General features: G+C 58.4%; 1 protein-coding gene across 6 annotated transcripts; it reads right to left on the bottom strand.

Moving 5' to 3' along the window:
- Window positions 1-3,393: 3,393 nt before the first annotated feature.
- Window positions 3,394-22,494, bottom strand: TBX1 (T-box transcription factor 1). 6 transcript variants are annotated; one of them, XM_069795014.1, is made up of 9 exons: window positions 22,363-22,494; window positions 16,911-17,039; window positions 15,289-15,751; window positions 11,747-11,848; window positions 10,157-10,328; window positions 9,762-9,917; window positions 8,284-8,351; window positions 7,971-8,071; window positions 3,394-7,164 (listed from the first exon to the last, which is right to left on the bottom strand). In XM_069795014.1, the coding sequence occupies exons 2-9, from the start codon at window positions 16,942-16,944 to the stop codon at window positions 6,713-6,715; spliced, it is 1,548 nt and encodes a 515-aa protein (XP_069651115.1). In that variant the 5' UTR covers window positions 16,945-17,039; window positions 22,363-22,494; the 3' UTR covers window positions 3,394-6,712. The 6 variants fall into 6 exon arrangements, with proteins under 6 accessions (XP_069651115.1, XP_069651116.1, XP_069651118.1 ...); XM_069795015.1 differs by having other exon boundaries at window positions 15,289-15,700; window positions 22,363-22,493; XM_069795017.1 differs by lacking the exon at window positions 22,363-22,494 and adding an exon at window positions 20,727-20,829.
- Between the last annotated feature and the right edge of the window lie 1,359 nt (window positions 22,495-23,853).

The following is a 23,853-nucleotide window of genomic DNA, read 5'->3' on the forward strand; positions in this document are numbered from 1 at the left end:
CAGCCAAAAGGCAGCTGAAGCAGGCAGGCTGGAGCACCATGGGAGAAGGGGAATCGTCTGCCCTCCAGAATGAGAGACAATGGGAGCACTAAGCAAGCAGAGTAAAAAAGCAAACACAAACGCAAAGCCCTTGTCCATCAGCCAAGCTAAAGCCATTAAAAAACTAATAGCGCAAACACCTCACACAAAGGTGCTTCAATACGTTTTACATGTTGTTTATTCTGTTTTTAACTTCCTTTTGCAATTTACAGATACAGCCCACAGACTTCAGTCCAAGTACGTGGGCACTCGTGCAATTACCCCTATTACAGGCAGGTACAGAACATATAGCAATAGCACCAGAAGTGTCCTGCCCTGCCCACAGAAACAAGCAGTGGGTTAGTTAGCAGAACTAGCTTCAGTGAGAGCGTATTTGGTTGCAGGAAAACATATCCTTTCCTTCTCCATCTACCAGTGACCACTAAGAGCTGTCCATACAGCAGTACAAAATTCTGTAACTAGAACTCAGGTTAGAACGCACGCTAAAGGGCACTTGCTTTCTCAATGAGGCACTCCGTATGTAATGTTCATCCTCTCACGGAGGTGATGAGAGGCTAGCCTTTATCAGCTACAGAATCACTCTGGGAGCATAAGATGGAAATTGCTACACAAGTTTGCATGATTTTACACCATGTAGCAGCTAGCCTTGAAAATGCATATGCTCTCTTTCCCACATTAGGTCCTAAATGTGACTCCTCTGGCTTTTGTTCTTAATCACTTTGTTAGTAGTTCAATTTTATAATTTTAAACTAAACAGAAATGAGTGATTTATTGTAATTATTTTGTATAGGCTGCTCTTCATAATTTTTTTTTTAAATCTGGAAAAACATTTAATTTCCCATATGGAAAGAACACATTTATCATACTTTACTCGGATGTACTTGGCCAACTATCACACATATATGCAAAACATATGTGACATATTCGAGGCTGAATTTCATAAAACAGAAATGCTATGAAATGTGATATAATAAATATATTACACAGACATATGTGGCCAATTTATAAAACTATGGTATCTTTGGTAAATTTATAATAGGTCATTTCTATTAATGGGGGGGAATGAGTGCATTTTTCTGCCATATGCAACACATACAGTACTTTACATAGACTTCCTGAAGGGAGGTGGACCTTTGAAAAGCAGACTTGTACATGTGCATATATAGTGTATATGGGATGTGTCCATATTTTTCAAAATTAATGTATATCTTCAAAACCAGCTCTTGCTTTTTGCATTGATTGTGTGTATAACCTGGGCAGAAAAAAAGTATTAAATACTATTCTTGGAGATTAGCAAACCTCTGATACACTAACTAGGTTCCCACAGACAATGGGTCTCTCTCGCTTTAATAGAGAGCACATTTTATAAGCACACGCTGTGCTCGTGATAATGGCCAGTAATAGAAATCTTTAGGTATGGTCGCTTTCATCCAGTTGTGTCAAACACTCATGTAAATTAAATATCTTACTGATCAACTGAATTAGAATAATTAAATTAAGAAAAAACCTGCATATGTTTAGAAAAAAGTTACATATAAACAGACATACCAGCCTCTACACTAGCAGACTGGACTCTTCATAATACCAGCTTATAGCAACAGCTGAATTATTGCTGGCTGATGATCTTCAAATTCTAACTCTCAGATTTCTGCCCTTCCTTATTTACGCCTGTGTGTTTCAAAGATCAGATCTTCGCTTTATAAAACAAATCTATAGTTTTCTCTCAGACTGCGTATTTGCGAGCTCTGGCAAAAGTTCTCTCAGGGCTCATTTTCCGCGTGTGCATGCTCTAATTCGTGCGATGCTCAGCTCTTCCCTCTGGAGGGAGCCTGCTCTTCAGGCACGGCCGGGCGGGGGGGTCCGCGTGTGCAGCATCCTCGTCCACCGGAGCCGCGGTGCAGCGATACACACATGTACCCCCCAAAAGCCCACCCCCCGGGGTAACACGGTGTCTCCTGGCTACACAGGCAGCTTAACATAAACGGCGGGTCAGACCATCGCACATACCGTCTCAACGCTCTGCCAGCAAAAATGCGTTTGTTTTCAACCCATCATGAAACTGAACAACAGACGGAAACGCAACATGAACCAGAACCTGTATGTGCGCACACACACACACACACTCTTCCCCCACCCTCCACCCCAGCCGTGTTCAACAGGCTCACAGCAACTTTTTGAGCTCCTCGGATTAAGGTGCTAAAACTAGCTCTGCGAGTACTGCTGCGTTAGCTTTTCCAGCACTCCTCTGGGCTGCTGGGCTCAGCTTCTGCCCCCCAAACCTAACCTGTGGGTGCCTAATTTGTTTCCAACAGCTATAGGGATCCCTTTACACAGGCAGAATGTTGCACAGCACGAATGAACCTGCTTTTCTTATCCCCTTCAGACAAGATCAAGGTGCGACCGCCCCTTGGCCAGGGATCCTGGCATCACAAGCTGAAATCCACTTGCTGGAGAGAATGAGGTCTGTGTTTGGTGGGGGGGGACGGACGACGACAGCGCACCAGCTGAGGTGGCCCTGAGCCATGCAGACCCACTAGCCGCGGATGCACTGGGAAGCCCCTAGCTCATGGGAGACCCACACTGTCCCCCAGTGGCCTGGTGGCTGCAAAATGCCTTTTTATGCTTACTGCAGCCCTTGGGTCATTCTCCAGACTGCAAGCCACTGTTACACAGACTGTAGCATGAAGGAAGCTGAAGTACTTGCTCCCCTGGCAATGGCCATGCCACATGCGTGCTTGAGATTGACTGAAGATGCCAGCACCCCAGGATGCCGAGAGGCATCTACTGGGGACCACCTTCACAGTTCCACCCAAAGCAGTTCTAGGGTCTCCCTGAACAGGAGAAAAGATTAAAAAAACCGTCCATGAAGTGTGTAAACAGCGTGCATGGATGCTGCAAGCACACAGAAGTCTCATCCCCGTGCTCCTATCCTACATTGCATTTAGTCAGATCCATTAGCAAGGAAAAAATAAAACCACCACCACCAAAAAACCCATTCCTGAAAACCTGAGCTATCCCCAGTGTTTGGGGTAAGTGATCAAGCAAAGACCTCCCTTGTTTCACCTGTGGGTGCCTAATCCTATATTTATCCACTGAGGTAAGTGATGCGGTTTTCAGACCTTTGGAGCAATCAGTAAATTCAGCCCGTACCTCTGGAAAATGGAGCCACATGGCTAATTTATTCTCTAGCCCTGTTTGGAAGAGACAAAGGGTGCTTGTAACCTCTGTGCTTGGGCCTGTTTTACCAGCAGCTTTTAAATACACGGTGTTATGTGTGCCTTGAGGCGACCATAAGTGGAAATATTGTCTGGAAATGCTGCAGCCTTCTTTCCGAGTATGTGCCATGGACCTTGGTGACAGCATGTACTGAGTGAAGTTTAAACATACATGTACTCAAATCATACAAAGTCACTTTTCAAATGAAACTGCAATACATATAGATAAGGCATGACCTGTACATGACATATCTTGACTAACTGGCTGACAGGTAACATGAAATTAAACTGTTACAGATTTTCTGTGATTTTCAAAAGGCTTTTACTAGTCAATGTGCAGTGTTATGTGGGGTTTTTTGTTTGTTTGAAGTGGATTTTTTGTTGTGATACAAAAATACCCCTGCTTGCTTTCCGTATCTGGAACACTCCCATCCAGTGAGACAGACATAGCTACACAAGGAGGAAACACTAGTCAAAAGTCCCGAGAAAGGTTGATTTAAGGACTAAAACATGACATAAAATGGACTGCTAATATGGTTAATACTAACATATATAAGCACCTTGCATGTTGATGGCCTAAAAGCAAGGTTAGAAATACCATTTTCATAGTTAAAACTGTAGTCTTGATACAGCTGCATGGTCTCTCTTTTCCACTCAGACACAAGATTTCTGTAGTGGTTCTTCTAGCACAGAGGATAGACTAGTGATCCTGAGGGCCCGCTGCCTGCAGCCATAGGTTGGAGTTCTGTAATTTTCTCTTCTTCTAACGGAGATAAATTAAAATTCCTACAGTCAGAGCAAGGACCCCAATCCACTTTCTGTAACAGTACTGTTTAGTCCTGGCATCTTGGGTCATGCAGTCCCCTCAGCTCTTGTGCAGTAAAGTACGTTTGAAAAGGTGTGTGGCCAGTCTGCACTGAGCCAGTGGCACTTCTTGCAGCAGTCTATGTATGTTTAAAGAATATAGGTGCTTACCAACACAAACAGAAGTGTACAGTATCCTTTTCAGCCCGGAACCCCAACCCTGCAAGTTATTGCGTAAGGACAGATCACTACAGCCAGGCAGCTCCAGCAACCGGAGAGAGAAGGGAGGGAGCAATCACCTAAGGAGATTCACTATTCGCTCAGACTAAACAACTCCAGTTTAGTATCCCTCCTTATTTAAATGACCTCATTTGGTAGGGGAGGTTTAGACTTCAGAGCAGACAAATATACACAAATGATCAAACAAGAAATGAAAGAAAGAAAGAAGAGGAAAAACATTTATAAATGTCACTGTCCAATGTCTTTTCAATTTAAATGAAATAAGATTATCTACAAATATCTACAAATATCTACATGTATCTACACTGTTTGCAGATATGATTCTTTGGTTGTCTTCACTTTTTTCCTACACTGCAACTATCAAGAAAAAAAAAGCGTTTGTATAATCTTTAAAGGAAATAATAAATATAACAACTTCATTAAACGTTTGACCAAAGCTTTGGCACTAATCAGTTTACAGATAACAAATCATACTGAAAACTCTGATATAACAGCGGCAAAGCAACAGAGCAACATCCGAGAGCCATTTCCCACTGACTAGTAATAAACACAAGGCTATTTTACATCAACCTTTCTGAGAACATCAGTTATGGTTTAGTCAGACACTAAGAATCTCACAATTCACTGCAAATGTCAGATAAAATACATATTTCTTGCACAAGTCTTTTTCATGGATCCAGATATATTTTTTTATAACAGAAAAAAAAAATTACATAAAATATTCATGTTAGCCTGTATCCCTTCTTAAACCCTTCCAAAAAGTTTTGGAAGCCCGAAGCCCAAAGCCCACTGCCAAAGACGGAATAAACATTGCTATTAACACTGCCACCTGCACAAGGGAAAGATTATGTTTTAAAAGGTTTGTAGGGAAAACACACAAACATGGATGAATAGAGGGCTTCAAAAAAAAAAAAACCAAAACCAAAAAAACCCCTTCTTTTCATAGAGTCATGTGGAAGAATCAGAAAAGTGTTCATAATACTGTATACCAACACAGCTGAGGAGCTGTTCAATACCTTCTCTGAACACAAAGGGACTGCCGTTCGGTGAACATCTGACAAAAACCACAAGCCAGCTACTCAAAACACATCACTGGAGAAACTGTGATGAACAGGCCCATCTTTTCAACAATAAGGAAAGACTACTGAAGGAAGATATTAAAGGAAAAAAAGAAAAAAAAGTACTTACCAGCTTTAAGAGGGAAGATGCAGCAAGCAGGTAGGTGCAGAATAGGTGCTTTGGGACTACTGCAGTTTGGGTCAGCCAAATATAAGGGGTGAGGCATTCTGGGAAAAAAAACCTTGAAGTTCCTCTAAAAGGCACCTCTCAACGGGAGAGCATCAAGAGCTCGGAAAAGGATGTAGGAAGGCAGTACTGTGAGGCTGCCTGGGAAGCAGCCAGTTCACAAACTATTGCTGAGAATACACAGCCTAAATTCTGCAGGTATTCCCCCCACCCCGAGGCTGTTTTTTAAACCTTAGCATCCATCGTTGTGAAAACAAGAAGCTGTACATGGCTGTGCTCTTGGCCACGGGCTCTTCTCAACAGCTCCAGAAAATGCTGTTGTGGTTAAGCCGCCCCAATGAACCCCAAAACTCACAAGCAGGTCAGGACCGGAGGAGAAGCGGACAGTTTGTTCTGACAGTGAAGATTCGAAGCGTTCCCTTAAGCTAAACCCTGCTTCCTCTGACAGACTCCTCAAAGAACCACCTGAACCAACTGTGAGGGAGGCCATGCGTGCCCGAGGTAAAAGAGAGACTTACATCGACACGTGCAGAATTACACTCCATCCCCGGGGGGCCCGCCGCTGCCGGCGGCTGGTGTTCGCTGGTGCTCACAGCCAGCCCCGCAGCCCTCCCTGCTCGGCGCTAACGTTACGCATCCCGCTGGGCTGGGAAACACCCGTGGCAACGCCAAAACTGGCGGCAACACCGAATCTCCATCAGACAAGCCGGCGGGCGAGTGAGAAGGGGGCAAGTCACCTCACCGCGGCCGCTTCCCCGTCCTCCCGCCGCTTTCCCAGCGGCCCTACGGTCTTCGGTGCCCGCGGCACTCGCGAGGCATCCGCGAGAACGGAGGCGCGAGGATAGGGAGAAGGGAGATAACCACATATGGCTTCGTTTATCAAAGTGCAGCTGCGGGTCACACCGCCATGGGAAGAGCCCGGCGCGCCCCGGCCAGCCTCCTGCGCCCGCCGACGGGTGGGGAGCGGGACGGGGGGGAGGCGGCTTCCTGCGATTGGGCTCTCCGACTGTCGATCAGGTCAAGGTGGCCTATCAGCTCACTCGTAAGGCGGGAAGAGAGGGAAAGGCGGGAAGGGGGGGGGGAGAGGACGATAACGGTCGCGGCACGCGCGGCGGCCGCCGCCGCCGCCGCCAGTCTCTCGCGCCGTCGGCAGGGCCCGCGCGGCGCCGTTATCTGGGCCCGTAGTCGTAGTTGGCGGGCGCGCCGGCCGACGAGTACATGTTGGCGGCCGCCGCCGCCGCCGCGGCCGCCGCGTTCATGTGGTGGTGGTGGTGATGGTGGTGGTGGTAGCTGTGCCCGCGGATGCCGGGGAGGGGGTAGGGGGCGGGCCGGCTCTTCGCCCCCAGGTAGTGGTCGTAGGCGGCGGCCGCCGCCGGCGGGTACTTGTAGGGGTGGTGGTGGAGGGGCTCCGAGGCGGCGGGCTCCAGGCGCAGTTCGTGGTGGGGCGGGCTGGGCCGGCCGCCGCCCGCGCCGCCCAACGGCACCAGGCCGCCGCCGCCGCCGCCGCCCGGCAGCGCGGGGCTGAGGACGCGGGACATGAGCTGCTGGTGCGCGGCCTCGGCGTGCAGCGGCGTCCCGCCGGCCGCCTCCCGCTCGTACTCCCGCCGGCTCTCGGCAGCATCTGCGGGGGCACACAGCGTCAGCACCGCCGCCCCCGACGGGCCGGGCTGCAGGTAATCAACTTAAATCAATAACAACAAAAAAAAAAGGCGGCGCGCGAAGATAGAAGCGAGGCTTGCAAGCGAAGTGTGCAGCAGCATGCAGCAGGAACCGGGGCTTGTGGGGCAGGACCTTCTGACTGCGATAAATGGAGCTGAATTGACTGACAAGCTGGTACACGCCTGAAATTTTTGCAATTGTGTAACACTAAACAAATACAGACTTCCCTTTATTTTGCAGGCCCGGAGTGTGTTGGAAGAAAGGCCCTCAGTTGTCTTTGCAGTTGTTTGCTCTGCGTAATGGAAAAGGAGTCAATGGGCAGAGGTGCTGTTCGACCTGACTGCAGCTCCTGAATGGGAGCAGGTCAGCCCTGAACGCGCTGCTGAGGAGCGTTAAAAGGGCAATGGGAGGAGGAGACAGTGGCCCTCGCGGCATCCCTGCCTGAAAAGCTGAACCTGCTGCCGAAAAGTAAAAAATCGGACACTAAAGGAAAAGGGCAGCGTCATTCAAAGCAGCAAAGTTGCTTAAGCACAACAGCAGTGAGTGTTTTAGACCTAGGAAGAACAAATTAGGCTATGAAGGTGGCTACTTTTGTTTAAAAAATAGGTGGTAGTGCAAAGCTCATTAGCAATGGAGCCGTGCCCGCTGCAGGTGGCTGTGCACCGGCATGGTGTGCAACTCTGGCCCCAAGCATGCATGCGCTGAGGCCGGCTGTGCAGGCCAGCAGGTCCAGGGTGACAGGCTGGCCCAGCCGTTGGGGGCTCTCACCTTTCTCTGTCCCGTTCTGGTGGGCTGGGGAAGAGACTGGATTCCGGGATCTGGCAAAAGCGCTCATGAGAGGAAGGGCCCCTGGCCTGTGATTCCTGGGCCTGGAAGAAGGAGAGAAGTGATACAGAGCTGATGGTCCAACAGAATGAGCACTTGGAGCATTGCCGCTGTGAGCTGCAGCTGGCAAACGGGGCCTGACCCAGTGTCCCCCGAATTCCATGCAAGCCTTGTGCAAGTGTAAGCTGGGCAGGTGCATGTGAAACTGGGGGTGAAAGTGGGGTGCAGTCAATACTCAATAAAGACACAGCCTTACCAGTCCTCAGGGTCACAGTCTCTGAATCCCTTGGCGAAAGGGTTGCTGGCAATCTTCAGCTGCGTGATCTGTGAGGAAAAGCGGGGTAAATGTCTCAAAGCAGTTTGCACGGGGCTCCCTGGTCAGACAGTGAGCGTGTCCCTGAGCGGGCTTTGGGAGTCGGCAGTGCCTAGTGTAACAGAGAGGGCCCAGGTGGCCGGTGGAGCCAGGGCGCGCTCTGCCACAGAGCACAAACGTGCTTTCCCTCTGTTAGAAAATGCGGGCTAGTACGCTATCTAATAGGAGTTCAAGGCGAAGGGACAGGCAGCCCGAGTCGGCTGCAAAAGCTGTGTAAATGCACTTGTAAGAAAATGCCATATTATATGGGTCACCACCGGAGCAGCTAAAACAAATCACTGGATAAATCATACTTATGTATTTATTTAATTCGGCAGGGAGAAGGCAGGACATTTTCTATATTTAAGCAAATCCACGGATAAAGTATGCGATTGTGAGTTTCCGGAATGGGTTGAAAAACAAACGTTAAGCCCCTCAGTGACAGTTCCAGCCTTAGAGGTCAAACTGATAGAAAGCAGGAGAGAAAGAGCAGCTGTCCAGAGCCATCAGGCAAATGCCAGCCAGGGAGGGACTCCGGAGCCCCTTAAAGGCACAGCCTTGCTCCGGCCCCGCCGCCTCTCCGGGGCGGGGTGCCGGTCCGACCGCAGCATCCCGGGGGGACCCGGGTCGATTTGCTCGGAGCCGCTGCAGAGGGTGGCACCGCCGGCGGCTGCTCGGGGACAGCCCCGCGACCCAGCCCCGGCACGGGGCTGCGGCATCAGCGCAGAGCGAGGTGGTTTGGAGCAGCGCTGAAAAGCCCCCGCTATGAAATCATATTTGCACTCGCGGCTGGGATTCCTGCTCTTCACGTTACGCTGATGTGATTTAAAGCAGCAATTGGATTAACTGCTGCCCAGAAATCCGCATCACATTAGGGGGGCTGGGTCGTTTTGTTTCGTTTTGTTTCTTTTTTTAACATACAATTGTATTCCGGGGAGGAACAGACCGCTACGAGTTTAGAGAAGTAAAATAGCAGGTTTATCCAAACAAATTGTGAGTGACGTTTCACAGCGGGAAGCCTGTAGTTTCCAAACTAGCCCCAGTCTCGGGTTTACATAGGTAATGAGGTCCCCCCGGGCGGGGGGAAGCCGGCGATGGGGCTGGAGCTCACGCCGCTTCCTCGGCGCGCAGCGATGCAGCTCTGCGCAGCTCCCCGGCTATCGGGTTCCTTGCGCTGCCCCGGAATGGGTTTAGCAGACGGGGAGGAGGAGGCGGGAATACCCCCAGACACCCCCACCACCGATGGACACCCGCAGCCCGGCCTTCCGTCCGGGAGCCGGGAGAAGGGGCTGAGCCAGCACCCGGTGCGCCCGCACCCCTGGGACCTCCGGGGTGACACCACCCCCCCTTTTTCGTTGTCTCGGGCCCCGCTGCCGCCTCACCCGGTGGTTCTGGTAGGCGGTCACGGCCGTGAAGCGTGTCTCCTCGAAGACGAAGGTTTTGAAGTTCTCCTCCGCGTATTTCTCGCTGTCTTTCCGGGGGTCCACGTAGACCACGTGAAAACGGGGCTGGTATCTGTGCATGGAGTTCAAAATGATCTGAATGATAAAACGAGCAAGGAGACAATAACTGATCCAGGCAGAGCATCGAGAGACGAGAGCGCAGCCCCCGGCCCTGCCGGCTCCCTTGCCCGACAGCAGCTGCGGGGCTGGGGCGGGACGGGGCCGTGGAGCCCCTAGGGAGGGGTGCGGGCAGGGGCACCCCACGGGAATCACGGCACGGGGAGTTCCCCCCGGGGCAGCCCCGTGCTCGACACCTTTTCCCGGGGGACACTTACATGCCCGTTGTCATCCAGCAAATTGTTGGTCAGTTTGAGCTTATCGAAGGAAACGATCTGCTTCATCCACTGCGCCCCTTTCGCCGGGGAGTCCGGGTGGTAATGCACCCTCCCAGGGGTGGCGGGGTCGGCTTTGCCGGCCACCAGCCAGGAGGAGCTGTGGAAGGCGTACCTGAGGGAGGGGAAGACACCCTCAGCCGCAGCCCGGGGGGCTCCCGCCACCGCCCCCCGCAGCGGCTCCCCACGGCCCCGCAGGACCCGGCCCGGGAGGATCCCCCCCGGCCCGGCAAGGGGGAAGCGCCGGTTCCCCCCCCGCCCAGTACCACTTCCTACGGCAACAAGACGAAAGAGCGCTCCTCCACAGCCAGAGGCGTTGTGGGGGGGAAATAATATCTTATCAGGTCACTGATCGAACTGGTGGGAGAGAAATCTGCAGGGCGGAGAAAATGCACAGCTACCTGCACAGATTTGGCAGAGAAGCCACAAAAGCTCCTCTAAAAAAACGGGTGGAAGGGAGCCCTCTATACAGTAATGTTCTGGCTTTAAGTGAAGAGTGGAAAGTTAGTTATGTGTAGATTAATAGCAGGTCCAGAGTTTCGCAGTCTTGTTTCATTCTTTCAAAGTACATATTCAACTGTAACATTTAAAACAGAGAAACCAATCTTCTATATGCGTGTTTACTTTAAAAGCCAGTGTTTGCACAGGGGGAATTAGACACCATTGGACTCGAGCAGAAACATTACTTTTTAAAGATATACTCAATTGGATGTTATATATCCCACTTCCCTTGACAAGCAAACATTTCTAGGACGCCCTGAGAATTTGGATATCTGTCTAAATATTTATATATCGGACCCTGTGATTCCTACGCGGGCTGCCTGCTCGGCGTCCTGATCTGAAGCTAAATACATAATGCGCCTTTCACTGTCTTTAAATTAAAGGGGTTCCCAACCAGACCGCATCGCTGCCTTGCGAGTCACCGGTTTCCAAGGCCTTCCTACGCTGCCGCTGGAAACAAGGGCAGGGTTTTGTGGCTCGGATGGCGGGTGCCTCTCCAGAGCACAAAACCCGCTCTCTTCACCCAAGCACCCAGCCGGCTCCCCAGTGGGCATGGCACAGCCCCAGGACACCCGCGGGGCCAGCACCGCCGGGCCACCTGCCCCAGCTAAGAGGCTACGGCACTTGAGGAGCACCGGGGGGATTTTTGTTAGGGGGAATGGGTGTTTGCTGGGTAGAGATGTGGAGCAGCGGGATGGGGAGGGCTTTTCTGGGCAGGACAAGGCGGTTCCTGCCCTGCTGCCCCGCAGAAACCTGTGCATCTGCCTGCCCCGCACCAGTCTGGTCCCAGCCGCTGCGGGTGTTGTGAGAAACCCAAGGGGGGCCCTGCGGGTCTGCGCCCCACACTATTCCTGGCCCCAAACTCGTTGCAACAGTGTGAAACAGACCCCAGGGTAGCCACATCCTCGTCTTGCACCAATACGTGTCAGGCCCAGGGGCACATCCCCGAGCCACGGGAGGGGCAGGGGGCAGGCAGCCACCCGCCAGTCCCTACAGTGCCGAGCATGGCAGGGCAGGCAGGGTGTTACTTGCCGGTATCGCTTGTCATCCACGGGGACAAAATCCATGAGGAGCATGTAGTCAGCCATAGGGTCCATCCCAAATATCTTCACCTGGAAGGTGGGGAACATGCGCCTGGCACAGAGAGGAAAGAGAGGAGAGCTGAGCTGAGGGGCAGCAGGGAGTCCCGAGGAGCTGGTGCAGGTACCCGCACCCTCCCCGGCCCGGGGGTGCTCAGGGCCGGGTGAGGGAGCCCTGCAGCCTTCCCGGCCCTTTCCCTCCAGCTGCCCCGGCGTACGCCCGGTTGCAACGTCAGGTCCCCTCGCAGGAACCGCTGGCTGAAACGGGAGGAAAAGGCAGATGCAGCCGGGCAGCATGAGGAGAGGGGCTGCGTGTCCCTCAGCCCCAGAGGACGAGCTGGGGCAGCGCTGGGCAGTCCTGCCTCTCTGCCAGTTCTGGGGCCGCTTGTGTCGGACACACGAAATGCCCTGCTGTGGTGGGACACAGAGGCCAGAGGGGGAACAAGCACCACCACTGCCTTTGCCATGGGGAGACACAAGTGAAAAGAATTTCCTCCTCGCGGTTTCCCCATCCTTCCAGCTGACCTGATTTGAGGTAGATGCAAGGCACTACCCCGTCTCCGGACCCACACTCAAGCCAGGGGCAGAGCCCCGGGAGGCTCAGGCAGCCTGGGGGGGCACGTCTAGAATCTCCTGTGGGCAACGCGAGGGGACCGAGTTCCCACTTCTGCAGCTTCTGCCTCCCCAAATCTGCCCAGCAGTTACAGCAGCAGTGTGGTCCCTGGGGCCAGCGGGAGACCTCCCGCAGCCTGGAGGGGCCAAACGCACCCCCCCGGCAGGCAGGGACTAGAGGGCAACGGGGACCTCCCAGTGAGTGAGCTCCCGGCTCCGCTTCGTTGCCAGAGCCCGGTCAGGCTCCCGGTCCCTGTAAGTCTGCGGGGCAAAAGCAGAGCGGGAAGGAGCCCGCAGGTCGGCCCCCGGGGCTGTTCCCACAGCCCTGCTCCGCGCAGGCCCCCAGGGACCCCAGTCTAAGCCGGGGCACCAGTCCCATGCTCAGCAACGGCACGACTCCTTCGAGGGGCTGCGGGGCAAATGCGATCGGAGGTGGGTTAAGGGAAGGGGCCGGGGCGGCCCCCCTGTCCCTCCCTCCCTCTGCACACACCGGTGACAGGGCCCGGCCCCCGGCTCCCCGGCGGGACACGCCGAAGATGCGCCTTCGCGCTGGGGCTCGTTACGGCTTCGGTTTTTTCGGTTTTGTTTGATGTATTTTTTTTCCCCCGAGTAGGAAACCAAGCGAGCGACAGCGGGCGGCATTCCGGGAAGGGGGTTTGCAGCCGTTGAAAAACCAAACTCCCAACATCCCCTGAAAAAACAACCCGATCAAACGCGGACATCGAGAGCCCCCCCCGGGCTCATTCTCGGGGGGCATGGCTGGACCTGCTGCGCGTCTTCCCGGGGCTTTTTTGGTTGTGCGCCGCTGCTCTCTGCCGAGGAAAGTCTGCCTGCCAGGGCGGTGGGGCAACAGGGCTCTGGCCCCGCAGCTCCTTCCAGTCTGGGCCCGGCACTGCCGGGCAGCATCAGGATCGGGCGGCTGCGTCTCCCTCTCTGTAACGCTTTAGCCAACTCTGGAGGACGTTTCCAATCGCTCCCTCTGTTATTATTATTTTTAAAGGTGTTAAAGCCCCCATTAGCTTCAGTTCCGGTGTTTCTTGTTTTAAAACTTAGTTTTAAAACAAACAACCCGAGATGATAAGACCCACCTAGACAAACAGCAGGGCCAGCCCAGAGGCGCTGGGAGAGAACAGTGCCTTCCCCGAGCCTTTCCCTGCTGGTTTTACCCCGTTTTGTCCTCTTTTTAGCTGCATGTCTGGAGATTTGTCGGTGTCATAAAGTAAACGAAGAGGGGGGAAAAAAGCCTGATTCAAATCGAGTTTGTTCATTTCCGAGCCCTTTTGGAGTGGGGTATTTGCAATCCTTTCGCTGTCCCGGGAGAGCGAAGAACGCCAGATCGAAGAGCTCCTGTTCGCAGAGAGCCTCCGCCTGGAGACTGAACGACCTTTTCCGCTAAGGAAAGCAGCGCCGAGCCCGGCGCCGGGCTCAGGGGCCGCGGCCGGAGACAGGCACCATCTCCGGGAAATAACGCCTGGGGTCCCGCAGCGCAGCGCCGGCCCCTCCGCCGGCTGCTTTTCTACCGAGCACCGCGGTGATTTTTTTCTTTTATTTTAGCAAACTGCTAATTAAAAAAAAAAGCAACCGTGTACATATAAAATATTTCAATTTTTGCACCTTTGGGACCCTCAGAACCGCTGGAGGGAGAGCGGGAGCGCACGGCCGTGGTCACCGCTGGTGCTGGGCCCTTTCGGAGCGGACCCCGACGAGCCGCGCTGCGCCCTTCTCCCCCGGCGACGGGGGCTGCGGCAGTGCCCGGGGCTCCAGCTGCCGCCGCTGCAGCCACCCCCGGGGCTAACTGCGAGCAAGCACCGGAGGATTTGTTAGTTTGTTTGCTTTTCTTTTTCTTTTCTCCCTCACCGCCGGATCGCTTTAAATCAAAGGAAGAGACCAGAGCCCGAGCAATGCGCTCCCCACCCCGCCGAAGGCAGCGTTTGCCCAGAGCCTGCGCGGGGAAAGCTCCGCAGCTCTGCCCGAGCCACCACGGCGCTTCCCGGCGATCGCAATTAAATGCAGTAATTAACAACCGTAACTGGGGCTCCTCTTTCCCCCACATGTTTTGCTCGTTTCTAACGCGGTCGCATCAGCCGTTTCCTTTGTTCCCTGGCCGGGAGCCGGGTCCCGGCCCGCCGAGCCCAGCCGAGCCGCCGGCGGAACCGCGCCTCGGCTGCCGGAGCAGGGCCGAGGAGAGCCAGGCTGAGCCGGGCTCGTCACTCGATAGTCGGGAAATGCAACAGTCCTGGAGGACGTTTCAAGGTGCAGAATTGGGGTCTGTTTGCGTCCCCGCCGGCAGGAAAAGATCTGCCCGTGCTAAAAATTTATTTAGTTACAGGTATTGCACGGGTTGGTTTGTTAGTTTTTTCTCCCCCCCACCCCCCCCGTGCCGTTGCTGTCCGCCCCGGGAGCACAGTGTCCTCCGCAAACAGGGATCTGAGTCCCGTGCGGGGTAACCGAAAGCCGAAGGCGCCCGGCGGAGCACAGCGCCCTTTCCAGCGGGAGCTGCAACCCGACGGCGGAGCGCACGGCGCGGCTCCCCCGGGCCGGGCCGGGCCGGGCCGGGCCAGGCCGCCCTGCCCGCCGTCCCCCGCACGCCTTCGCCTGCAGCCCGCAGGAGCCGCGCGTTCTTCCCCGCAGCACCCGAGGCCTTCGGGCCGCAAGAAGTCGCAGACTTCGCCCCGGGAGAGGCGCTAGGATCGAATGACGGCAACCGCCGGGCCGGACCGCCCCGCAGCTCGCCCCTGGCCAGCCTCGATTCTCCCCCACACCGCGACTTCAACCGCCTCCGGCGGGGCCCGCGGCCGGGGTCTCCCGCCCCGGCTAGTCTGGGTGCCCGCGGCCGGGGGGAGCGGCTGGAGAGCCGGGGCCGCTCGGGGGGTCCGCACTGACCTGCCGGCCTTGGTGACGATCATCTCGGTGCCCAGCTGGTTGAACTCGTCCCACAGCGCCTTCATCTCCAGCTGGACGCTCACGTTGGCCACCTTCGGGTTCTTCTTCACCGGCGCCTTGGCCGCGGCGGCCGCCCCCGCGGAGCAGCCCGAGACGGCGGCCGGCCCCGCGGCGGCTCCCCCGGCGCCTTCGGGAGGCTCGGGGCCTGGGGGCGGCGGGTTGGCCCCGGCCGCCGTCGCCGCCCCGCCGAAGGGGTAGCCGTGCTGGGGCTGGGGCGGCGGGTGCGGGTGCTGCTGAGCCGTGCAGGGCTCGTAGTGCGGCGGCTCATGCTGTCCGTACGGGTCCCCCGGGGAGGGGGAGAGGTGGTACCCCCCGGAGGCGTTCAGGCTGCTCAGGCTGTTGGCCGTGAAAGCTGCAACATCGCAAAAATGGGACAGCTGGGTGAGCCAGGGGCTGGAGATAGCTGAAATCATTCCAAAAACAGGCCGTCAGGGCTCCGCTCCGGCTCCCGCTTCCCCCCCCCGAGCTCCGCGCCGCTCCGCGCGGCCCCCGCCTCCGCGCCGCGCCGGCTCCGCGGGGTGCCCTCCGCCTCCTCTCCTGCCCCGCGCCCAGCCCAGCGGGGCGCCTCCCCCTTTCCGCTTTGCTTGGCCCCAGCCCCGCTCCCCCCGGGGCAGGCGGGGAGCTCGCTGCTCCCGCTGCCTGCCTGCCTCGGCTCTTCTTTTTTTTTTTTAACTTTTTTTTCTTCTTTTTTTTTTTTTTTTTCCTTTGCAAACCCGAGAGATCTGCCAAGAGCCGCGGCGGTGCAGAGCCCGTGCTATCTGTGCAGAAGGCCTCCCTCGCCGCACACGATTTGGGACAAAGCAAACTACCCCCCACCCCCCCGAAAAAAAAAAAAAAAGGGAGGGGGGGGGAACTCAAAGAAAGAAACCGGTTCTTATTTCCGTGTAGCTACGGTGCTGCAGGTAATGTCCCTCGCTCTGGGGCCGCGGGGCCGCAGCTGACAGGGGAAGGCGGATCTGGTTTGGCAATCCCCCCTTCTTTCCATCCCCGGGCGAAAGAGGGGGAACAGACGGGGACCAGAGCAAAGCTCCGGGTCCGCGCCGAGGAGCGCCGGGACGGCCCCGGCCGCGCAGCCCTCGGCCGCCGGCCCGAGCGGGCCCTGCGGCGCATGACAGGCCGCCCCGGGGAACGGACGGCTCCTTCGGATCCCCTCCGATGGTGAAAGGCTCCTCGAGGTCCTGGGGGTCTCTTGAGTTATTTCTGCCGCGGCCCCCGGGCCGGACAGGGGCTGCAGAGCCAGCGGGAGCCGAGCCCCGGCCCGCCGCTGCCCTGGGCACGGCCGGCGCTGTCGGAGGATGCTCCAGCACCTCCGAGGAGACGCGGGTCCAAGCGGCGGAGCCGTCGGAAGCCGCCACCGGGGCACGGGCAGAGCCTTATTCTCCCAGGGAGGGCTGCGGGGGCCCGGGCCTGCCGGGGGGGCACGGCAAAGCCCCCTCCGACCGGCGCCGCGGCCAGGCCGCGCTCCTGCCGCCGGGCCGGGACGCGTGAAAACTCTCCGAGACGCCGTGGCCCGGGGGGGGGTCCCGTCCCCGCAGCCCTGCGGAGCCGAGCGCGGCGCTCACCTTCCATGTCCCTGGTGACGGTGCTGAAGTGCATCTTCTGCGGGCGGCAGCCGGGGCGGGCGGGCGCGCTGCGGCCGCCGCGGCGCTCCTCCAGTGCTCCCTTCCCTGCTTGCTCGGCGGCGGCGGCGACTGAAATCAGAGAGGCGATACTGAAAGCATTTGCCTTGGGAGACAGAGGGCTGTTTTCGTCCATAGGGGAGACACCAATGCAGGAGCAGCAGCCGCGGCAGCCTCCCACCACGAGCCCCCCCTCCCACCCCCTTACTCCCCTCCTTTCTACCGCACCATCCAGGGAGGTGCGAGCGAGACCCCCCTCCTTCCAGATGGGGGGGGGGGGAGGGAAGCTTAAAAAAAAAACCAAAAAAAAAAACAAACCACAACAGAAAACAACCCAAACCCTCTGTCGTCCCCCCCCTCCGGGAAGGGCGCTGGGGAGCAAGAAACTTCCCCGGGGCCCTTTGCAGACAGCGCCGAGCGCCGCAACGGGCCGGATCGAGCCCTGTCAGCGGGAGGGGGACGGGGGGGACGGGGGAATAAATAACCCCACGAATTTCTTCCCCGGGGTCTCAGTTTCTGTCCCCCCAGCTTCGTTCCCTGCGATTTATTAATTTATTTTCTCTCTTCCCTTCCCCCCAACCACCACCTCCTGCTTCTTCCCCCCCGTCCCCTCCTTTTCTCCTGCACGTAGGGAAAGTGGCTCCCTTATAGGCGCTTTCCCCCATTCAGTGGCTGGGAGGCGTCACATGGAAGCCGGGGGTGTTTGCCTGCAGAAGCGGCGGCGGCGGCGGCGAAAGCGAAGTGAAACTCCTGCCGAGACGGTGTCAAAGGGCTGGGGAGGCCCTTCCCCGCCTCCCGGGCACGGCGAGCGGCCGGCGGGGAGGGATGGGATGTGCTGCGGGGCGGGCGGAGGGGCCGGCGGTGTCAATCACGGCGCCGGGAGCCGGCCGACGGGAAGGGAAGAGCCGAGCCCAGCCGAGCCGAGCCCGGCGTCACGCTGCGGATGTCCGGCACCGAGAAGTGGGGATTGCGCCCTTCCTCCAGCCCGCATCCACCGCGGGGCTGCGGGCTGCCCCGGCCCGACCGCGGGACGTCGGCGCCCGCGGGGATTCGCAGCCCGAGCCGCCGCAACGGGCGGGGGCCGGGCACGTCGGGGTGTGCTGCGGGCGCGGGTACCGCCGGGCGCCTCGCCGGTGCGGGGTGGACACCCCCCCCCAGCCCCGGGCCACCAAACCCCCAAAGCACCCGCCGGCGTTCGAGCATTTCCTTCGCCGAAAATAAAGCGGAGAAAACGGAAAGCAACCGGCGGGGCGGCAGGCGAGCCCTTGCCCGGCCCGGCGTGAGAGCCCGCTCCGTCGGCAGCACCTGCACGGCCTGCCGCCGGGGAGGGCCGCCCCCGTTCCCCTCCCTGCCCCGGCGAGCGTGAGGCGCTACTCACCGCCCGGCACCGGCCCCTCGGAGCGCCGCGGCGTCCCCCGGGCCCTTCCTCCGCATCGGCGCGGGGCGAGGCGGCGCGCCCGCCCCGCCGGGCCCGGCCCGGCCCGGCCCCGGTACCAGTCCCGGTACCAGTCCCGGTGCCGGTCCCTCCGGGCGGGTGGCTGCACCGAAGTCCCGGGGGAAATGCCCCAACGGGGCGGGCGGAGCCGTGGGGCGCGCCGGTGGCTACTGGCGCGATGGGGGTTGCATAACCCGAGCGATGCGCGGAGAGCCGGAGTGAGCAAGCGGGTTATATATAGCTGCCCTGTCTGTAGCCTGCGGGGCTTGATTCTTCTGTTGAAATATTATCTTTGGATGTGGTAAAAATATTTGCAGAGAAAAATCTAGACTACTCTTACATATTTGAGCATATGTTCCTGCAGCTAACGGCATAAGGGCAGAGCGTGACACGATCAGTGTTCTGTTTCTTCGCTGCTGCTGGCAGCGCGGTTCCCGGCCGGGGCAGTTTCTATCCCGAGCTCAGGGACACGCCACGGAGAAGAGTGTCCCAGTGCTGACCCGCGCGGCTTACCTGGCGGCAATACAAGGAGGAGGGGAAGGGATTTCGTTAGGGCACCTCGGGGCAATACCGGAGGAAAGCGAGGAGCCGCGGGTGCGAGCTGCAAGCCGCCTCCGGGAAGATCAAGGGCTGATGCGAGCGGGACACGGGGCACCAGCCCCTTCCCCGAGGTGTGCTCGGCTCTGGGCAGCCTCTGCCCCAGGAGGAAAGAAAAATATTCCCCCCTCCGTCCCCCCCCCGCCCCCCCCCCTCCGGAAAGTAAGAAAAGCCCCGAATCCAGCGCCCCAGCAGAGTCGGGGAGCTGGGGGCTGCTGCCCGTGCCTTGCTTGCCCGCACCGTTTCCTAGGTTTATGCCTTTCTCCTTCCCTGCTCCTTAGGTAAAGCCCCAGCTGGAAGCGGTGCCACGTCGGGGACAGCCCGGGCGCGGACGGACCCTCCGGCCTGTCCACCCGCCCAGCGGTGTCGGGGCTGAGCGGTGCCTGCCGGGGATACGGGACCCGCCGGGGATCGTTGCCAGCCGGCCCCCGGGCGGCAGCGGAGCGGGTCCCCGCTGAGCCGCGGGGCTGCAGCCCCGAAACCCCAAATCCCTGAAAGGAAACCCCGCCGCCCCGCTCCCGCACCCCGTGCCCGGCCTCGCAGGCCGCGCGGGGTTCGCACACGCGTGAGCGGCGCCGGGCGGAGCTGAGACGACGGGAAGGCGAAACCAGCCCCGGCTCCCCCGCGACGGGGGAACCCCGCAGCGGCAGAGCACACCCGAGTGAGCGAGTAGCACGGCGCTGTGCTGAAAACGGGGTTGTCCCCTCTCCTGCACCCCCAAAAGGGCCTAAACCCAGAGGCCGCGTTTGCCAGGCGTCTCGCTCAGCCCCGCGGGCGCTTGTCCCGTTCGCCGGCCGCTCCGCATCTCCGGAGCCCTGCAAGGCGCATACAGCCTCGACGAGGGGTTGCTGACCCCGCTGTTAGCGATACTGGTTTGCCCCCGGCTCTGCGGTCGTCCCTGGGCCGGCGGGGGGGAAATGGATGGAGCCCGGAGGCTGTCGGAAGGGCACCAGGGAGAAGGCGAGGGGGGCTTCTCCGCTCGGCTCACACCTCGCCCGAGCAGGTGGAAGGGAAGGTCAGGGTTGTCCCTCCGCCTCTCCGCCGGGAACGGCTCCACGCTGCGGAAACGCCGAGAGCTCGACGGGGAAGAAGGGCAAACACCCCCCCCGCCCTCCGAAGACACACATCTACTTAGCCCCGAAACGCTCCGGCCCCGGCAGTGCAAAAGCCCGTGGCGGCACCGAGGAAATCAACGCGTTGCAACGAGTTCCCCGTCCCCCCACCCCCCGACGGCAGCTCCCAGCCGCGGCACAGCCCCCGGAGCCCGAGCATCGCCGCCTCCCAGCCGCTCCACCACCTTCCCCGGCCCCGGCGAGGCTTCTCCCCGCAGCAGGTATCCGCTGCCGCCCCCTCCCCCGTTTGGGCCCCGCACCCCGCAATCCCCCAGACCTTTCAGGCGAGGTGGGGGCGGACACCGGGGGCTGCTGCCTTCGTCCTCCCTCGCAGGGGTCTCCCCGCCGGCGCCGTTCCCCACGGGCCGGGCCAGGTGCACCCGGGCACGGACACCCCCGCTCCGCTCCAGCGCCGGGGCCGTGCTCACACCGAGCCGCGGCCCTTGTGCTGCGGAGGTGCCCGGGTCCCCCAGACTGGGTCCCCCGCGCACCCTGAGCCCGGGCTGTGCTGCAGATGCGCCACGGCCCCGACGGGCTCTCCCCGCGCCCCCGGGGCCCAGCTGGGACACAGCCCCAGCGCCCGCCGCCTTCCCTCCGTCCGCTCTTCGCACTCACCCCTCCGCCCGCATCTCTTCCTCTCGTCCCTCCCGCGATCCCTCCTTTCTGCCCGTTCCCCCGGCCCTTGCCCGGCCCCGCCGTCCCTCCCGCCCCCCAACCCCTGCGCCCCGATGGGCCCCCGGCGAGCCCGGGCTGCGGAGGGGGGGGTGGGTGCAGAGTCTGGAGGGGAGCTGGGGGCGGCCCGGCTCGGGCTTGGCACAGCAGCCCCGGCTCCCCGCTGAGCCGCGGGGCAGCAAGTGACTAGCGGGGGGGAGAGCGGCAGCGAGCCGGGGCTTGGGGCCACGCAGGGCCGGGGGAGGCGGCAGCGCGCTCCGCGCACACGTCCGCACACGCTTATTTCTCCGCACAGTTCCCTGATGAACAGCCCTGCGGCGGGGTGCCCCGGGCAGGTTCCCGCGGCCGGGCCCGGGGAGGGTGAACCCCCCGGCCCCCGCTCTTCCCCGCCCGCCGCGGCAGCACCGCCCGTGCGCTGCGAGCGATGGAAAAGAACAGTACGGGAAAGGCTAACGCTGCCGGTAGCGATGCTGCTGGCGAAACAATAATAATTCGTAGAGGTTCAGCTAACGGGAGCCGCGGATATTTACCGATTCGTTGTAGGAGGGGAGCTAAAGAGGAAACCGGGGACATCTCGGCAGGTGAAAAAAGCCTGCGGTTCCCGCGGGTCCCCGGAAAAACGGGGATTTTCTGGCGTTTGATTTGAGACCGTTATCGATGAAGACTGTTATTATCATTACAGTCATCCTCGTTATTACTCCGACTACGGCGACTATTAGTATTATTTTGCTACTTACGTTTCAACTATAGGAACCGAAATTAACGAATGTATCTAACAAATTAAAAAATCAAATGTGTTAACCGGGTCTCACCGAGAAAGACAGACAGAAGGAGAGAAAGTAGGACAAGACACACAGAAAGAAAGAGGAATGAAAGAAAGAAAAAAGAAAGAAACAGACAGAAAGAGAAAAATAAAGAAAGGAAGAAAGAAGGAAAAGAGAAAAAAGATTAGAAAAAAGTAGAAAGAAAAAGAAAGAAAAGGATGGAAAGAAAGAAAAAGAAAGAAAGAAAGGAAGAAGACAAAGACAGAAAGAGAAAGCAAAAAGAAAGAGAGAGCCAGAAAAAGACATCGGAAAGACGGCCAGACCGATAACGACAGAAGAACGAAACGCAAGGCAAGGCGAGCCGCGCTCTGCCGCAGCCCCTTTGCCCACCCGCTTTCCCGCACCTGGAGCGGTTTGGGCTGGGAGTGCTGGCACCACGGCTCGGTGCCAGTCGCCGTCCCGGCGCGGGGCCCCGCGGGGTCCCCCAGCGCTCGTCGGGGCTCACTCCCCCGCTGCAGCTCGCTGGTTTCCCCGGGGCGCCCCGACCCCGCTCGCTACCGTTGCGCGGCCTCCAGAGCCCCCGCGGCCGCCCCGAGCCGCTCCCCTCCGGCCGCCGGGACGCCCGAGCGGCGGCAGCGGGCGGCACTGCCCCGGTCCGGCCCGGCAACCCGCTCCCGCCCGGCCCCGCCGCCGGTGCTGAGCGGGGATTTGAACCGCCCCGTCCCGTCCCGTCCCGTCCCGCGGCAGCGCGGCAGGTGCGTGGCCCCACGGAGCGCGGCTCGTCCCCCTGCGGCGACGGCGACGGGACCGGGCACCTGGGGCCGCGCCGGGAGCAGTTCCTGCCCGGGCCGGCGCTGGCAGGGTCCGCGGCTCCGCACGGCAGCCACGCTGTGCTCCACCGGTGGGCGCGTTTGGGACTCGGGGCTGGGGAAGGAGGCAATGAAAGGAGAGGGAAGAGGGGAGAGAGGAGAGGAGAGGAGAGGAGAGAAGAGAAGACAGAGGAAAGGAAAGAATTAAAGAAACAAAGAGAAAGAGAGAAAGAGAGAGGGAGGAAAAGAACAAAAGAAAGAGAAAGAAAGAAAGCATGAACGAATGAAAGAAAAAGAAGAGAGATAAACACCCTGAGGAAAAAGTATCCAATAATAAATAATTATTGTTATAACCAGCACAATGCTCATCAACAACAGTTATTTTCTTGCTAGTAGGCAGTGACACGCCTGGGAAAGCTGGGGCTTGTGGGGCTCCGTGGATGCCTGACCCTGCAGATGGGCACGGTGGGGAGCCTGTGGCTGTACGTGGGGTACCATAGAGCTCAGGGGAGTGGGGCTGGGCTCCCGCACCTCCCACACTTCCCGGACCCCCACTGGCTCCCACTTGCCAGCCTTGGCTCTGCATTATTTGCTATGGGGATTTCAGGCTGGTTTTATGGGGTCACTTGCCTGCAGATCCCAATGTAGAGATCACGCACAAGGAAATTCTCAGAAATAAAACTGTCAGCCACTCTCCCCCAGCACACAGCCGGCGGGGTTTCTCCCTTTCCCCCTCTTTTTCTCTTTTTTTCCTTTTCCTTTTTTTCTTTTTTTTTCTTTCCCCCTGACAACTGCTCATGCTTCTCCAGTGAGATATCAGTGCTCTCCTGCAGTGCAGCTGCCCTGTGTGGCCCACAGTTTGGGGCTGTGAAGTTTTTGGGACCCCTGCCCAGCCCTGGAGTGCAGAACTCCCTTGGGAGCTCTGAGGTGGCCTGGGCAAGGCAACCTGGCAGTTGGGGTCATTGCCTAGTGCTCCCCCAGGAGCCCACCCCAGCTTGTCTGCTTTCGAGTGCACCAGGAGCTGCCCTAAAACCAGTCACTCTCTGTCACTCCTGTCCTCATTAATGTTCATTAATGTTCATTAATGCTGTCAAAAATCTCTGTACGGGGGTGCTGCTCTGCTGCCTGGGGCTTACACACATATCTGCCGCTTAATATGTGCGAGTGAATTTGTCCCTGTCCCCTCTGGTCTGGCCCTTTCCTTCCTTGCTCGCACCCCGGCTCTGGCGAGAAGGGGGAAGCTCTTGCCCGGCTGCCTGCAATCCCTGAGTGCGCAGGGAAACGGGGCTGCAGCTACAGGGGAATGAGGTGCTTTTAGTTTGAAAGAAGGATCCCCCCACCCACTACTGAGGTGCCAAAAATGGCTCAGTTGAAGCGTGTTTCCTTATCTCAGCACAAGTTTAGGAAAGAACAGTGAGGAGCCCCACAGAGCACAGGAGGACACTGCTGCTGCACTGCATCTGAAGGGAAAGCAGCCGCCTCGCTGCTTCTTGCTAG

Source organism: Haliaeetus albicilla, chromosome 10, assembly GCF_947461875.1.
Source record: "Haliaeetus albicilla chromosome 10, bHalAlb1.1, whole genome shotgun sequence".
Classification (NCBI taxonomy): domain Eukaryota; kingdom Metazoa; phylum Chordata; class Aves; order Accipitriformes; family Accipitridae; genus Haliaeetus; species Haliaeetus albicilla.